The following is a 13270-nucleotide window of genomic DNA, read 5'->3' as shown; positions in this document are numbered from 1 at the left end:
AACCCACTGTGCGCCGTATCCTGTTTAATATAAAAATAACTAATGAAGATTGTTTAGCTCAGGCACATGCTGTGTCGTTCAACATAAATTGGCATCTTGGCGCCAGACTTGCCCACTTCCCTTGCCTGTTTACAGCAAAATGCTTAAGTTGTTTTGGCATATCGACAGCGAATGTCATAATCTCGAGTGACTTGTTGACTTACAACACTGTGAGCGCATAATTTAACAGCAATTTATAAGCATGAAAACGTATTGAGCACCATTGTGTAGGAGTAGTGACTGAACTGAGGCAAATTTAATGCTGCGTTGGCAAATAAAAATTTTACTAAAAGCGCGTTGATAGGAGATAATAAAGTAGCGCGCTGCCACTTGACGCCAATGACTTGTAAGCGATTAGCTTTAAAGGCCATAGTAAAATGCAGTTACTCGGCTTTGAGAGCACTTTTGAAATGACGAATTGTAGAATTAAATTGCAACTGTAATTTTACAGCTGGATATGTGCTCATGCTGTGCTTCTATCACATGCACTTGTGGGCGACACGGCGTAACATTTGTTTTTAAGGGGGGAAAAGCTTGATGCAGTAAGGTGAATTAAATTTAAGTCTGTTGGTATTAAAGTACTTAAAATTGATGCAAATTCAATACTTAATCAATCAGCTTTGAAAATCTGCAGACAAAAGCACAGACTATGAAGTGAGCAACAGGCTTACAAGTCGGTCTCAAGGCTTCCTTCAGGCTACTTAATTGATTAATTTTAAAATTTGCAATAATGACTGCGAATTGCCATCACAACTTGTTTTTGCATTTTTTTAAAACATCTAAATTAATGAGGCAGAACGCGACGCGCTTTTATCCCAACAGACTGTTGTAAAAGTTCAGTTTTAGCGTTTGAAAGTAAAAGCTGCCTTACAAACACGCTAACCTTAAGCACATCCTGAGCTACATTGCTTTAAACTAACGCGCTTATATGCAAGTGAAATGTTGTAGTTAATTAAGGACAGAAAGTTTTGCAATTAACTTCAACAGAAAGTGCGAAGAAAATGAAAAGTAAAGTAAAAGCTGAAAATGGTCGACGCTTGAGCGCTTAGTTGAGTTGAGTTGAGGTTTCACTTTGATAAATAGCTGTGTAGGCTGCTCGCAAATAAGAAAATAAGGAGAAGAGCTACGACTGAATTGGTTTAAATATTAACTTTGAGAGATTCTGTGTCAATCGTGAAAGTAAGTTGTAATGCTACATTGACTCAGTTGTTGAGTTTCCGCTTTATTAGATTTGAAACGACATAGGCAGTGAGTGATAATGATTATTATATCACACTATACGACAAAATCGAATTTTTTTCTGGGTATTGGACCAAACTAATTTTTTATGGGAGATTGAGGCCTAAGTAAAAAAAGTGTATTCGCCGATTTTCGAAGTTAGCCTCCAATATCGAAAATATATTATTAATTATGGAATATATGTAGTTACTAGAAATCCCAAAATATAGATGTAATCCAAAATTTTCTCTTAATTTAATAGTGTGTGAAACTCTTCTGCCAAGCTTATAAGCAAAATGGTATTAAGCGTCAAAGTTAGATCTTTGAAAAAATAAAAAATTTAAATATCGAAAAATATTGGACACTCATAGCACCTGTCATATAAACTTGCCTGGAAATTTTATACTCCATTAAATTAAGGGGTAAATGTAGATTATATCCATAACTCGGTTCCCTTTTTCGAACTTCAAAGTCATATATATCGAATTTGGGGCTAACTTCGCTAATTAACTGAATAAATTAATTAATTGAATAAAATTTTATTTACTTACGACTTAATTTCCCGGTGAAAATTAGATTGGTCCAATCCACAGCCGATTAATATGCTTATTATGAATATTTTTACTACTTCGATATAGAAGACAAGTTAAAAAATACTTTTTAATTCGATGACTGAATAGAAACCAATTTATTTTTATGAATACCTGAAGGAAGGAATGTAATTGATTTGAAAAAGTTTAAACACCCATAATCAGGGCCTGGTCAGCACGATATATCATTTTCATTTAAAGATTGAATCTAAACTTTAGCAAACAGTAAAAAGTCCAGAAATTTGTAGCTGTATTTGTAGAAGATATGTGTCAACTCAAAAAATTATAAACAATATTCTAACGAATTCCATTTATGTATCCTTAAAATCGTTTTTCGGAATATTCAAATTAGAGCGCCATCTGTCGTTTGAATTGTTGAATAAAAACGTTGCCTTTGCTCGACATAATCTATAAAAGCTTTGAGTAGAAAACAAATGAAAAACTATATACTCCACTTCTCTACCGCCTAGTATACTCTTCACCCACAGTCATTTGTCTTTTCTTAAAGCCACATAGTGCCTTTTTTCGATTTTACCCAGTTTCGAAAGAATCTGCATACTAATAATTTATTGAATAAATTTTGGTTTAAAAATCATCTTTTAGTGAGGCTTAACTGATAAAAGTTTCGACCTGATTTCTAGACACCGGGAACTTATATATGATTTTTTATGTTCAACAACAGCAGCGCCATCTGTATGTGTATCTGAAATTTAGTATTTCTACCCAGATTCCGTTTCATAAATAGATCTTATATAGTATGCAATCATTAAAAAACAAATAAAGAAAGGCGAAGTTCGGGTGCAACCGAACATTTTATTCTCTCGCAATTTATTGATATATTTTTATTAAGATAACATACAATTTGACCCGATTTGAAAATCCTATAATGAGGTATACGAGAGCTAGGGGAAGTTATGGCCCGTTTTTAACCATTTCTAGTACAGTAACACACTATTAGAAGATAAATATTAAGATACCTGACAGATCTACCGAAATTTTCGGTGAAAAATTTGCATGAGACACTGAATTCTTCATATTCACTATTCGGGGCCTTGAAAAGTCATGGTCTGATTTTGACAATTTTTCCACAGGTGATGTCACAGCTCAAATAAAGTATTTGTGTAAATTTTTATTTCGCTATCATTCATTGGTTCCTTAAGTATATATTATAAATTGAAGGAATAAGATGGAATTCAAAATTGAGTTACATAGGAAGTTGACGTGGTTGTGAACCGATTTCATTCATTTTCCACAGGGTGTCAAGAAAATATTATGTACCGAATTTCATTGAAATCGGTCGAGTAGTTCCTGAGATATGGTTTTTGACCCACAAGTGGGCGTTACCACGCCCATTTTTCGTTTTGTAAAAATATCTGAGTGCAGCTTACTTCTGTTATTTCTCCTGTAAAATTTAGTGTCTCTGAGGTTTCTCCTTAGTGAGTTAACCAACTTTTAGTAACCTAACCTTTGTATGAGAGGTGGACGTGGTTATTATCCGATTTCAACTATTTTCATGGTCTGTCTTCGGGTACGTAAGAGAACCGACTGCAGAAAGTTTGGTTTATATAGCTCTATTGGTTTCCGAGATATGTACAAAAACCCTATTTGGGGGCGGGCCCACGCCCACCTCCCCAAAAAAATTACTTCCAAATCCTAGTGCGATCCTTTCGTCATTTTGTAGGCGTGGCAGTGGTCCGATTTTGTCCATTTTCGAAATCAACCCTATAACGGAATCTTAACAACTTTCGTTGCGAGAGTATAATAAGAATTTGTGCAGAGCACCATCTAGCGGCAAGGTTTAGAGTAAGAGTATGTATGTATGTGATTGGCGTTGCAACCGTTTAGCCGGTTATGGCCGAATTGACGATAGTGCGCCACGTCTCTCTCTCCTTCGCAGTTCTGCGCCAGTTGGAGATCCCAAGTGTAACCAGGTCGTTCTCCACCTGGTCCCTCCAACGGAGTGGAGGCCTTCCTCTTCCTCGGCTTCCTCCGTCGGGTACTGCATCGAACACTTTTAGGGCTGGAGTGTTTTCGTCCATTCGGACAACATGACCGAATGAGCGTAGCCGCTGCCTTTTTATTCGCTGAACTATGTCAATGTCGTCGTATAACTCGTACAGCTCATCGTTATATCGTCTGCGGTATTCGCCGTTGCCAATGTTCTGAGGACCATAAATCTTGCGCAAAATTTTCCTCTCGAAAACTCCTAGTGTCGTCTCATCTGATGTTGACATCGTCCAAGCTTCTGCACCGTAAAGCAGGACGGGAATGATAAGCGGCTTGTAGAGCTTGATTTTGTTTCGTCGAGAGAGGACTTTACTGTTCAATTGCCTACTCAGTCCAAAGTAGCACCTGTTGGCAAGAGTTATTCTGCGCTGGATTTCGAGGCTGACATTGTTCGTGTTGTTGATGCTGGTTCCCAGGTATACGAAATTATCTACGACCTCGAAGTTATGACTGTCAACAGTGACGTGGGAGCCAAGACGCGAATGCGCCGACTGTTTGCTTGATGACAGGAGATATTTCGTCTTGTCCTCATTCACCTCCAGACCCATTCGCTTCGCCTCCTTATCCATGCGGGAAAAAGCAGAACAAACGGCGCGGTTGTTGCTTCCGATGATATCAATATCATCGGCGTACGCCACGAGCTGTACACTCTTGTAGAAGATTGTACCCTCTCGATTTAGTTCTGCAGCTCGTATTATTTTTTCCAGCAATAGATTGAAGAAGTCGCACGATAGTGAGTCACCCTGTCTGAAGCCTCGTTTGGTATCGAACGGCTCGGAGAGGTCCTTCCAAATCATGACGGAGCTTTTGGTGTTGCTCAACGTCAATTTACACAGCCGTATTAGTTTTGCGGGGATAAATAGGGAAAACAACTTATCATACATATGTTAACTACCAGAAGTTAGTGGCATTACATTTTAGAAATAAAAAATTATAAAAAAACATATTTCCTAAATTCTAAAAAATCGTGCTTCCGAAAAATTTATCGAAATTGAGTGCAATTTCTATTAATTAAATGTTATTTCCATTATACCGACAAGCCACACAACTAGTTCAATATGTAAACTTTTTGATACGGCAAGTTAGCCACAATTTCACTTAAAAATATCTGAACCACAAGCTCTGCACAAACCTAACCTCAAGTTTTCGCTTACGGCTGCTTGATACACCAAACATTTCACTTGCTTTGCGCAAAGTTGCTAATAGCCACAATGACTGAAAGTAATTTTCGCACAGTTTAGTAGCGATGGAAATTAGTTTGCCGGGTGTTTTTCACGACCGTGGAGAAACTGGCATTTCTATTTGTTTAATAAAACACTTTGTGGCATTTACGCAGCGCTAATACAAGCTAATCCCCGCAAATGCCAACTGAGCCGCACTCACACACACACACACACACACACACACCGTGATATACCGCACACCTGTTTAAGAAGTGCCGTTGCGGCCGTACTTACCATGCTGTTGTGGTCTTCGTTGCGATAATTTGCGTCTTTGCGGCGGCGTTTCCGTTTCGCTCAGACGCGGTTCACTCGTGCAGTATGAACGCGCATTTTCCAGATTATATTGTTGTTGTTGCTGTTGTTGTGCCTGTGCCTGAGCGCGTCGACGTACCTGCAATTCATGGAAATATGTGAGAATGTGTTAATAATATGGTTTGTGGCAAGCGGCAGGAGAAAATGAGAAAAAATTCAAGGAAAAGAAATCTCAAACAAGGTTACAACAAGTACAGGGCGTAAACTCGAAAGTTGATTTCCTTATTGCTTAAAGTGCTACAACTATTTATTCTACCACTAAAGACTAAGCCAATAACTACAGAAACTCTTAAATAACTTTAGGTTGAAGCGTCATATTGTTGTTGCAAACTAAAACTTTTAGCCGATTCGCAAAGTTTTTTCTAGCGCGCTTGCTGCCGCTGCGCTTTATAAGTTATTTCGTAGCCATTTTTGTTGCTTTATTCTGCAACGTTTGCCTGCTGCTGCTCTCTGTTAAGTAAGTGTATATGCTCTTGCGTCACACTTGTTGCATGCACTGTGTGGCAAACAATGTTTTCAAGTGTTTGTGCTTGCTGTCCTTTTCACCATTATTCTTGTTGTAGCACTATGTTATGTTATGTTTTGTTTTTGTTCTTATGTGTCGTTTGTGTATAGCTAGTGTGCTGCTAGTGCAACGTGGCGTATACGCAACATGAAATTAAATTAAAATAGTTTTGCCACAATACGTTTTTTCGCTTCAATGGTCGGCTGAACAATAAAGTGAGAGGTTTTTATGTGTGCATATCACTATGCGTATATCCTGAAATTTAACTAATAAACTTGATAGCCGGCAATTTAATTGGCGCATATGTGGTTTGCTATAAATTTAATGAAATTATTTGTTAAAGTTGATTAAGCAAACATAAAACCCTAACATATTTATACAAAAGGTAATACTTTTGCAGTTATAAAATTAAAAAAAATGTTAAGTAGTAGTGGATAATATTGACTGCTAAAGTTTATTCTTATCGAGCTTTGATATACAGTATACTCTCGATAAGTAAATCGATTGGTATTTTGGGTAATTTACTTTTCCAAATATATACATAAATTATCTGTTTTTATAATATTAAATGCATTTTTAAACTTAAAAAATTCATTCATTTATTTGCTTCAATAAAACATATGGATTTACATGAAAAACATATTTACATTTACATACATACATATGTATTTACTATGAAGAGAAAAAATCTTGAATATTCTTTTGTTCTTTTTCTTTTGCAATATATTTTCTGACCATTTTTGTACGACAATTCAAAAAGTCTGACACCTGATTTGTATCGTTTTCATTTTTAAACCAGTGGATCAAGTAGGAGAGTTTATTTACTAAAAAGACGCGATAAACAAGAGAGTAAGTGTTTTTGCAACATCGTAAAAAACGCTGCTTGCTTCGTTTCGAATTTTTTATCACACTCTCTGAAAAGTAAATTAAAAAATTTACTTTTTCGAGGTGCATTTGTAATCTTAAAGGTGATTAACTTTTCCGCGAATATTTACTTTCTGAGACTTTACTTTTCGAGAGTATACTGTAATTTTTTTAGGTTTTAACATTGTAGGAAAATAAAAACTATAATTTAGGCTCGTTGTAATGACGGATGAGCGTTTGACTTCCTTTTTAATGTAGTATATGTATGTATGTATGTATTCAGTTCGTGTTATAGAATTTGAAAAAAATATGGGAATAAAATTTGCCAATTTTTGGAATACTCTGCATTTATCAGGAATATTATATTAATTATTTATATTTTATTTTTATTTATATTTATATTTATATTTATATTTATATTTATATTTATATTTATATTTATATTTATATTTATATTTATATTTATATTTATATTTATATTTATATTTATATTTATATTTATATTTATATTTATATTTATATTTATATTTATATTTATATTTATATTTATATTTATATTTATATTTATATTTATATTTATATCCATATTTTGATATTTATTTCTATTTTCTATGAACTGTAATAGCTCTCAAAATATTATTATATTGGCGCATAAGCTTCGATAAGAAGTCATCAGTTATTGCCACTGTATAAAACATAGTTCGATGCGGCAAAATTCTTGGTAAGAAATGGTATTTTATAGAGAAAGGCTTTCATATACATATATAAAATGATACAAATAAACTCATCGAAACCCCAGAGATTATTTCTACCCAATAATCTCTACCCAACCTCAGAAATAGAGTTATAAATGTAAAATTTGGTATATTTGGATGTACTTTTTTTGGGGAAGTGGCCACGTGGCTCCGACCTCAAATAGGTTGTTTCCTTGCGTACTCCATCACACACCATGAAAATAATTGAAATCGGATAATAACCACGCCCACCTCCCATACAAAGGTTAGGTTGAAAATTACTAAAAGTGCGGTAACTCAGTAACGGAAAACACTGGAAACACTAAATTTTACAGAAGAAATGGCAGAAGGAAGCAGCATTCAGACTTTTGAAAAAAATTTAAATGGGCGTGGCGTCGGTCACTTATAAATCAAAAACAAACCATATCTCAGAAACTAGTCGACCGATTTCATTGCAATACGATACATAATACTTTCTAGACATCCTGATGACACGTGTGGAAAATGGATTAATTTGGTTCACAACAACGACAACTTCCCATATAACTCAATTTTGAATTCCATCTTATTCCTTCACTTTATAATGCCTACATAAGGAACCGCGAATAAAACTTTACACAATTACTACATATCATCTCTGGTTTCATTTCATGTTTTCAAAGCCGCGAATATCGAACGTGAAGAACTAAGTGCCTAAGGGTAATTTTTCACCGAAAATATTGATAAATCTCTCAGATATGTTAATGTATTTCAGAGGGAATCTTTTTCTTATAATAGTGTATTTCTGTACCAAAAATGGTTCAAAACGGGTCATAACTTTCCTCAGTTCCCATATACCTTATACTCGGATTATCAAACTTCCGATGGGCTTATTCCGCATATATCGGTTAATATGTGAGATATCTTAGCAAAATTAAGTGAGCGCATAGTCTTAGATATAGTGTTCCTTGGTGGTGGAAATGTGTGAAATCGGTCCGGGAATTACCTCAACCCACATATACTATGTATGGTGATTTTCATTAGTCTATTGGACCGGATACATGGGTCAAAGTGTACAGACATAATTCTAAGACTAGAATACGAAGATCGGATATGATAATATTGATTCGAAAAATTATATCAAAAAATATTTTTTTATATTTAAATCTATAATTTCTTCATTTCCATTTTATTATTAAAAATTAAGCTTTATAAATTGATATAAAGAGAGAGTGGAGCAAGTACCTCACCATATTTCTATAGAAGGGTGAATAAATTTAACAGCATTGAGCTAAGAAGCTCAGATTGCTTATCTCTCTCAAATATTTCTAAGCAAACACCTGTCCATATTTCTTAAACTCCAAAAATAATTTCAATTAACTTACAAATTCCGAGATTTACACAAATAAATCTAAAATCCAAGCAAATACATATGGCACACATGCTCTGGGGACACAAATAGCTTAACCCCAGACACCCAGTTTAAACGCCAAATCCTTTCTCTTAAATTGACTACAATCTTCGTGCACAAAAGCCGCCAAGCACAACAACTACACTGTTAACCAGTGCAAAAGCACAAAAACAAATAACCTAAGCGCCACAATACCACAAACAGTATACGCGTAATCCCCGTGCATAGTTGTGGTTGAATGCGCATTTTCCTCCCGACTATTCTTCCCTCCAAGGCAACTCAAGCAAATTAATTTGTATGCAACACACAAAACCAGACATTCGATTCGTTTGGTGAAGCGTGCAAGCTACGCGTCGGTTTACCGCTTCATTTGCAGCTGACGAAATGTCACACACACATACCAGCTACAACAACGACAAAAACAATACACAGCAGTAGTGTGAGTGGCAAGTAATAGAGGTGAGCGAAAAACAAAGTGACTGAAGGGGAAAAAAAACTTTAAACACTTTGCTGCGAAACTTCGTGAGTGATGTATGGCTCTAAACGAGGGTGTTCGTATAATAAAACCTGAATGACTGTGAGTTGTAGCTCCTTTTGTGGGGGCCAGTAATACTTTTCCTTCGTAGTTTATGCGTTGCTTGTTTCGTAATAGAGCTATGCCATCAATCGCTCTATATTTTTTGCGCTCTATGACAACTCTTTAATACCAATCACTCAGCTGTCGTTGGCGACATTTATTTTACTGTGATTTTTATCACTTTCATTCCATTTCATTTTTGCACTTTTCCTTTTAGTTTTTAGCTTTTGATGCGTTTAGTTTATATTTATTGGTTGGTCTTTGTTTTGCTTAACTTTGATGACAATGATTTGCTTTTGATTTCTACTTAATGGACTTGTGCTGAAGAGAATTTATGAGTTTCTGTTTTTATATAGAGACCGCAAGATATCTACTAACTAATATTTTAAGGAGCTTTTATAGAAACAATAGTTTGTAAATAACTGTTGCTTAGTAAGTAAAAATGGACTGAACTATTTCTAAATTCTGAGCTGATTTCAAGAACAAAAATTGTTAGACATTGCGAATTCTCTGTTAGTACTCCTTGGAACCTTAGTTCAACAGTTTGCGATACTGGAACTCAATATAGCATCTGAAACCGACCGAAGTAGCGAATAAATGGATTGAAGGTACTTCCTATAGGTCTGGGTGTTAGATTGAGATGTGTTTTTTTAGGAATATATAAAGACGGAATGTAGGTTTACGAGTTGAGTGAAGCTGGCGGTGCTATAATTGAACACGAGATGAAAGCTCCAAAATAATCCCAGACTTGAGCGCCGATAAACAACCGAGGAACTTCAGATAAATATATATCTACAAATGTACCGAAAACCAATTTGTCTTCTCGATTTTAATTTTAATTGTCGAAAGGATCTTTTAGGAAACATTCTCTATCATAAATAAAGATAAAGATTAATTTTCGAAGAAAGTTAGAAGTAATGGTTCAACACTTGAAGCTTTCGAAGATTATTTCCTATTATACTCATCTGTAGAGGGAGTCACCATTTCTGTTATTGGCGGATGCGGTCGTCTATACAAGTTCACCTAATTGAGGAACGTTCCTGACTGTCATTCACTTGAGAGTGGCCAGGAACGATTCTTTTGCATGTGGCTCAAGCAGCTCACAACTTCCGGGCTTAGACCAAGTATACTCTGAGTAGCCAACAGACCTCAGGCGAGCTAAAGTGAGAAGGCGAATCCCGCTTATGCGGTTGTACGTAGGGTTCGGGTCCCACCACATAAAAACGAATTACCAATGGAAAGGAAACAACAGCCTCGGATGAGAGACCCCAATTTTGATAACGACCACTGCAAACGTATTAAGGACTATGATTTAACCCCCAACGAATATCGCCTTAAGAGAATTGATATCCTAGTACTTTGTGCACACATAATCCATTTCGAATGATCGATGAATACTCAATGCGGTACATCTTTATGCAGCAAACCATAAAATATGTGAACTACACAAACGATGGTACTTAAAACCGCAGCAGCGAGTGTGTGAGTGGGTATGAGAGCAGCCACAACAGTTTTCACATCGATCAGCAAACCACCTACAGTTGTATGAGTGAACAAATTGCTTGCTAACAACGAAGTTTGAGGTTAAAAGTGTGGTAAATGTCAGGGTCAGGCGTTGGCTGCCAAAACGCTCTTCTTCCACATGTTACACATACATATATAACGAATTCAGCTCGTGGCGCCTTACTCGCCGAAAATTTATAGCGAAAAAGCTTTACTATAACTACACATATAAAGGAATATATATCTGTATGTATTAGCAATCATTTGGTTCAGTGGCGCATCCATAGCTTCCCATTGACGCCAACGATTCTTCAAATATGCTGCGCTGCATGTAGAAAGAACAACAATAACAACATAGTAAACAGATTACCCGCGTAGTGCCAAGTGCCAAAAAGCTCGCGCTTCTTTCACTTGGCTCGCCGTTTATTTGCGAATTATTCGAAAATGCCACGAATACTGTCATTCTTTGCCATAATTTATTAGAAATAAATTTAGTTGGTGCACATTCTTGGCCTTAATGCAAACAGTTGTACTTGTAAAACAACAATGGCGAGCAGATAATTGCTATTAATTCAATGCCCCGAGGGACATGCAATTAATTGTATGACGCAGTAAAGCACATTTAGTTGCAGTTGATTTATGATTATTTAAAAATGCATCATCTTGTTTATAGTATTTTATGACAATGTAAATATATATAATAGTATCTATTATATATGTACATATATAGGCATCAGATAAGCTAAAATTAGAAGTAAAATAACGTTTTAGAACTACAGTGGAAGTTCTCTAACTCGAATCAGCAATCCATAAACATCACATTTCTTGTTCGCCTCCATACGATATAAAGGGACTCTTTTAAAATTCTGCCTCGAAGGTAAAATTTTCAATTTATGGAAGGAAGTTTCTATGAAATTTTACTTCTATTGCCAATTCGAAGGTACCCTGATAAGCATCAACTGAACAACTTAGTTGATTTAACGAAGCTTCTGAGTTTTTTTCCATCCCAGCTGCCCAATTTATCTCAGGTTAGAGTAATGGGAGCCATGGAAGGTATCTCTTCTTAACCGACAGCAGAATGGGCATTCGAAGAGATAATGCTCTAGTGTCTCGTCATCTTCCGCGCACGTCCTGCATTCTGCCGATTCTACTATACCAAGTCTATGCAGGTGGCCTCTTAGAGGTAGGTGCCCCGTGATGACCCCTGTGATGCAGCTCAATTCTCTTTTGCTTAAAGTAAGAAGTTTTTTGGTCTGTCCAGTGTCAACACTACCCCATAGTAGTTTTGTGATACGACCCATGTTGCACATGTTCCAGGACCTGAGATGTTCCCCTAGCATCCATTACTTTAGGCAGCGCTTGAGAGAACTGAAAGGTCTGCATTCCCAACTGCCCTTGAGCGAGCTAACTCATCTGCCTTATCGTTTCCTTCTTTACCTATATGATCGGGTACCCAGATACAAGGATAGTTTACTATGTATTTTGAGTAGTCGTGTCTACGTGGTCATAAGGTAGTCAGAATTATATCCAGCTAAGGAATGTAAGTTCCGATCCATTTCCCCAAATAATTCTATTGAAATTTATCATATTTCATCATAGATGTGTCAGGACCCCGCTAAAGCACTCTTGTCGGCTCCCAGGTTATGGTATTAATTCTCACATTTATACTCAAGAACTATAGAAATATAGATTCTTTAAGTGCGTTCGATAGGAAAATCAAAATAAGTTCGAATACACTTCTTCTCGCCCCATTTTATTCATAGCCCCAGATGATTCCAGATGGTATATGGCTTTTGAGTACAAAGTCTAGGTAGATGATGAACTTTTTTAAACAGACCATGTATTTTTGAGATACCTTGAAATTTAAAATTGGAATCGCGGGAATGTATCCATTTTTCAGGCCCTACAAGTTTAAGGTCTCCCTTTATTTATTCGAAATTCTGCCCTAATTTTGTAAACACTTAGTTCCATGGAAATGGAGCTTCATTTCGATGCCGTTTATTTTCCAAAGTCTAGTTGAAGAACCGATCGTTTTTAGTAAAAGGTTATATAGGATCGACTAAGTACTTTGTGGATGAACTACTTGGTTAAGGAAATTCCACTGACTACTCTAGAAATTTTTCAACCATTCAACCATTTTCAAATTCTCGCCCGTTTTGTTTTGGTTTTTTTTTTTTGATTCACCCTGTATAGCCAATTTCTAGTGAATTCTATCCGCAGCTGCATGCAACAGGCGACTGCTGAAATCTAAAACTACACATGTGTCCATGTGTGCCACCGCAATAACTGGATTTCCAAGCGTCCGTCG

At 36.1% G+C, this 13270-nt stretch overlaps 2 protein-coding genes across 3 annotated transcripts in view; one reads left to right on the top strand and one right to left on the bottom strand.

The window, feature by feature from the left end:
• Positions 1-13270, top strand: part of LOC105218576 (apoptosis-stimulating of p53 protein 2) — a 224699-nt gene that overhangs the window by 32613 nt on the left and 178816 nt on the right. The window lies entirely within an intron of this gene.
• Positions 1-13270, bottom strand: part of LOC105218657 (GTP-binding protein RAD) — a 115313-nt gene that overhangs the window by 44860 nt on the left and 57183 nt on the right. For both annotated transcript variants that reach the window (XM_054233759.1, XM_011194381.3), the window contains exon 4: positions 5312-5468. In XM_054233759.1, the coding sequence (XP_054089734.1) occupies positions 5312-5468 (157 nt within the window). The remainder of the gene's footprint in view (positions 1-5311; positions 5469-13270) is intronic.

This window comes from Zeugodacus cucurbitae, chromosome 6 (assembly GCF_028554725.1).
Source record: "Zeugodacus cucurbitae isolate PBARC_wt_2022May chromosome 6, idZeuCucr1.2, whole genome shotgun sequence".
NCBI lineage: Eukaryota > Metazoa > Arthropoda > Insecta > Diptera > Tephritidae > Zeugodacus > Zeugodacus cucurbitae.
Note: the sequence above shows the minus strand (reverse complement) of the source record. Positions and strands in the feature narration are given on the sequence as shown.